Raw genomic sequence first — 4,987 nt, forward strand, 5'->3', positions numbered from 1 at the left:
AGGAAAAATATGCAATATGAAAATAATTGAAGACAAAATGTGTTTTACTGAGAAAAAACAAGATTTGGTTTTTAAAAAGCCTTTTTCCAAAAGGTACATCTGGAAAAAGGGGGGTCGTCTTATAATCAGGGTCGTCTTATATTCGGGCCAATACGGTACTTAATAAATACTAAAAATATACACTAAAATAGTTCTTATAAAATTAAATAAATATTAAAACAGCTTGCCATATATTGAAACTCTGCGTTCTGTTCCATTCCTCTGCATCTAGCTGTTTATGAATGCAGGAACACGTTGTGTGTGAACAGCACCTCTGTGTGTGACATGATAATGCCATGGCCATTATCTTCGCAATACACCTCACATAATACGCCTACAGGAAATATGCCCGTCATTATGTTCAGCCATTGTAACAGATAATCAGAACAAAATTAGATGTCAGTTGCTTCCTCCTGCTTGTGAGTGAATAAGCAGAGTTACCTTGCTGAACTAACAATGCTTTCCCCCCTATTGTTAGACCACTGTATTCTTATAGTCATACTATCTTATCTAGTTACTCTTATCTATTTGAAAAATACATTTCCATTATTCACAGCATTAGGATCCAATGCACTGTTCTCATTTATCAATATGAATAAATATCAAATATGTCATTATTATATTAATATTTATATCACATGTACAGTAAACCGTACTTGACAGATGAGTGCAGATAGAGACAAGTAATAATGCTGACGCATTTGAGTAGAAAGATGGTTAATGGTAAGTCAGCTTGTTCTTTAGATTAAAGACGTTTAGCTTAAAGGTCTTTATGCTGATTATTATTACAACATTATTTAAATAAGTAGAAATCAGAGGTGATTTAGCAATGATCTTTTGTTGATAGATATTATTACAAAACATTAATGAAATAGGTAAACAAAAATGCACAAAAAAGGTTTATAAATAGTAGAAATGGGTCATAAAAACTCTCTGTTCGGTTGAGTATGTGATTAGAAAGGTTTGTAATGATGAGTCAGTGATGATCTAATGATTTTTAGACAGACTTATTTGCTGTAATTGATTGCACTAGGTGGGTTATACAATAAATGAGATTTATTCTTTCATAAAAAGTAGCAGACGGTATTAATGTGTGTAATAATTATATTATATTATATTATATTGTATTATATTATATTTTATATTTTTTTTACAGAAGAAAGAAAGTCATAAAGGTTTGGAACAATTATGAGGTTTAATATTTATTATTAATAAATCGGTTGTTCCAAACCAAGATTACATACATACATACATACATGCATAAATAAATAAACAAACATATTATTATCATTATTCTGTGGAGCATAATAATAATAATAATAATAATAAAATATTTTTTATTTGATTATTATTATTTAACAGGTTGTTCCAAACCTGTATGACTTTATTTTTTCTGTGGAACATAATAGTAATAATTATTTTATTTTATTTTTATTTTATTTTATTGGAGAAAAAAAATCAAGTTTGGAACCACAGCTATTATTATTATTATTATTATTATTATTAATTAATTAATTTGTTATGGTTTTTATTATTAATGAATTGGTTGTTCCAAACCAAGATTACATACATACATAAATAAATAAACAAACAAACATATTATTATTATTATTATTATTATTATTATTATTCTGTGGAGCATAATAATAATAATAATAATAATTATTATTATTATTATTGAACACGTTGTTCTAAACCTGTATTACTTTCTTTCTTTATTCTGTGGAACCCAAAAGAAGTTCAATATTTAGATTTTTTTTTTGTCCTTAAACAAAAGGTTATTTTAGACACCCTGAGCTGCTGATGCCAGTAAGTATTGGTCAGAGCATCATCAGAAATTGATTTCACCAGCCTTACAAATGACATGTCATCTCCGAAATGGTCTCAACTCGTACATCTCTGCAGGCCGTTTGTGCCCCGGGTAAATATTTGCACTGGCGTAGTTTTCTGCAAGCAAAATCAAAGCCTGGTGTCTCTCAAACAGGCTCTGTGTTGCAGGGTGGAGTCCCGACAGCCACCAACTTGTGGTCACCAAGGCATGATTTCCTACGACTGATTTGGACTCTAAAACTCTTTATTTGGCCTTATTTCTAGAAGGCCATAATTTCTCTAAAGAACACAAGCAACATCTAATCTAGACTTTTCTCCTCAGCGTAACATGAAGAGGAACGGCAGTCGAGGCTGCGTGACGCGGAAGACGCGCTTCGGCTCTCGAGAGCGGGACTGGCTGAAGGGCGACGCTCAGCGAGGCTGTGTGTGTCTCTACGGGGCCTCGGAGCCTCAGCCTCCAGCGTCGGGCCCCCAGACCTCCACCAGCGCCCAGCCGGACCTGAAGCTGGTGCTCTGCTCCACCAACACCACCGCCGAGGAGCTGTGTGCTCAGAGAGACGTGCAGGGCCTCTACCTGCAGCTGCACGGAGACTTAATCAGGTAACGCAGACGCAGAGATAGATGCTCGGTTACCCAGCTGTAATTTTCTGACTAGACGAGGTCTTGTCTCGATAATAATCTTTATCAGACTCGCGCTGTGGAGCAGTCGGGCCAGACACACACACACGCACACACACACACACACACGCGCACACACAGGTCAGGGTGTTTATCTGAAATGACAAGGTGAATATCAGACCCTTATTGTTTACAAATGACTGGTTACGTGAATTGTAGGGTTAGTCCTTCATTTGCACCTCTTGATATTTTACATGTTAATGATCCTTCAGGATATCATCATCATAAACATGTTCATCTTATCTCAGAGTTTGACAGTAAGGATAGCCTGATGCGAGAGAGCTTACCCTTGTAAAAAAGAAGTGCACTTAATTGTATTGAACGTGCATTTGCAGTGTACTTCAAATCAAAGTATATTTTTAACAAACCGCATTTGCAGGTAATATAATATTTATGACATAAAAGGCCACTTGAGTGTACTTAAACACACTTTAATGACTTAAGCGTTTGTTAACACGCTTAAGTTCACTTTTAAAAAGTGCACTTTGTAATAATGTCAAATTAAAAGTCATACATAACATACTAAAGCACATGTAAAGTATGTAAAATTTTACATGTAAAATTTTAACTATAGTGTGTTGTTCAGTATTATATTTAAAGTTAATATATTTTCAATAAAAATTTCAATTTGAAATGACATTAAAGTATATTTATTTTACCATAAATGATTATCAGTACATTCAGAAGTACACTATAACCAAAATAAGTAATTAAGAAAAATGTGGGTTAAAAACACTATCATTGACTCATTGCATTTAATATAAATATGAACTACAATAGTTAAATTTCATTTAATTGCAATTATTATGCAATGAAGTGTCCAAAGCATTTAATTAAAGGGGTCATATGATGCTTTTTTAAAGATCATTATTTTGTGTATTACAAGGTTATGTTCATTGTTCAGAAATATACCATGCAAACGTAAACTCTTGGTTTTCTGTGATGATGTGAATGTTGTTGTTGTGGATCGATCTTGATCTTGTTGGCTAACACGGATGAGATTTGTCAAAATTGTGAGAATGATTTGTTGTATTGGAAGCTTTGGTTACAAAATTAAAATTAGAATGAAAAAATGATAAACAAATCACCATATGCCATTGTTTTCCGGCTCAAGTGTGTTTGAGAATTTATAGCTGTCACGGAGTTACAATAGAGCTGCTTAATTTCAACCTAAAAACCTTTCGTTGTAGCTTCGTTTTGTAAAGACAGTTTATTAAAATATAGTTTATGTATACATTCCATTTAAAGCAGCACTATGTAACTTTTTCTGTGTTCAAAATTTGCAAAATTTATATAATGAGCGAGTACATCATGAATTCATCTTCCAAACCGCGTTTTTGTCTTATTCCGAATCACTCCGGTACACTTATAATAAGTACTTATATTTGGACTATTGTAGCCTGGTCGGGTCGTCACCGCTGCGGAGTAACACATACCTGCGTGAATCGCCAGAGACATAAACTTAGAGAAGTAGCTCGGGTTGGAATGTTCTTCCGCGGGATGTGTGCAGTTCTGTTTATTAACCGCTAGAGCGCCGAAAGTTACATAGTGCTGCTTTAACGCAACCATATGTTGGTGTAAAAAAAAAGTTTTAAAAACAAATTCTAATGAGGCAAGTGAAAATATCGACAGGACAAGTTTTTTTTTTTAACTCTGGGTTTGCTGTACATTTTTGTAAAAGGGCTGCACAGTTTTTCTAAATTAAAGTTTTTGAATTACATATCAATATGTGATTATTTTTAAGTCTAATTATTTGTAGACTCAGATAAAAAAAAAAAAAAATGATTTCACTGTAAATGTTTTTTTTTAACCAAGCATTTAAAAATATTTAATTTTTACAGTACAACTGTAATACTGTCTTAATTTCTTCATTTTTGAATGTTAAACAAATGTTGACAGAATTGTCATTTTTGAGTGACCTATCCCTTTAAAATCCTGATTTCCAAAAAAAAAAAAACACATTTTGAAAACAGTATGAACATTAGTAATAGTGTCTTAGCAACCGCTAACGATAAGTGCACAAGAGCAAAACACCAGAATATGCAGGCGTTTGCAACACTCCCTGTGCTCTCGAGGCGGGTTTGTGCTTTCCTCTGTGTGTCTAGTGTCTGCAGTGTCTGTGGTGGTTTTAAAGGTGTGCCTGACAAAAGAGAGAGAAGCAAGTCATGCTTTCCCCTCTCTCTGCCCTTCTGGGAATGACTGGGCTGCGGCTGAGATGGCTGAAATCACATTATTTCGCAGGAAGCAGTCCAGCTCTGAGCCGAGGTTTCGCTGTGAGGAGGCTGCTCATTAGAGCAGCTCACAGGGACATCTGCTGATGTTTGTGTGCTTTCTATCCTCGTCTACTATTTATTTCACTTCAGGTAAGCAGCAAGAAACCATTAAATCCCTAAAGTGTCCTTGTCAGTTGCACTCTGCCTCTCAAAGCAAAGAGCAAAGC

General features: G+C 34.3%; 1 protein-coding gene across 2 annotated transcripts in view; it reads left to right on the forward strand.

The window, feature by feature from the left end:
- LOC107715459 (PH domain leucine-rich repeat-containing protein phosphatase 2-like) overlaps positions 1–4,987 on the forward strand; it is a 14,836-nt gene that overhangs the window by 1,685 nt on the left and 8,164 nt on the right. For both annotated transcript variants that reach the window (XM_016521607.1, XM_016521606.1), the window contains exon 2: positions 2,192–2,469. In XM_016521607.1, coding sequence (XP_016377093.1) covers positions 2,192–2,469 — 278 coding nt within the window. The remainder of the gene's footprint in view (positions 1–2,191; positions 2,470–4,987) is intronic.

This window comes from Sinocyclocheilus rhinocerous, unplaced genomic scaffold, assembly GCF_001515625.1.
Source record: "Sinocyclocheilus rhinocerous isolate Xijiao unplaced genomic scaffold, SAMN03320098_v1.1 scaffold539, whole genome shotgun sequence".
In the NCBI taxonomy this organism is placed as follows: Eukaryota; Metazoa; Chordata; class Actinopteri; order Cypriniformes; family Cyprinidae; genus Sinocyclocheilus; species Sinocyclocheilus rhinocerous.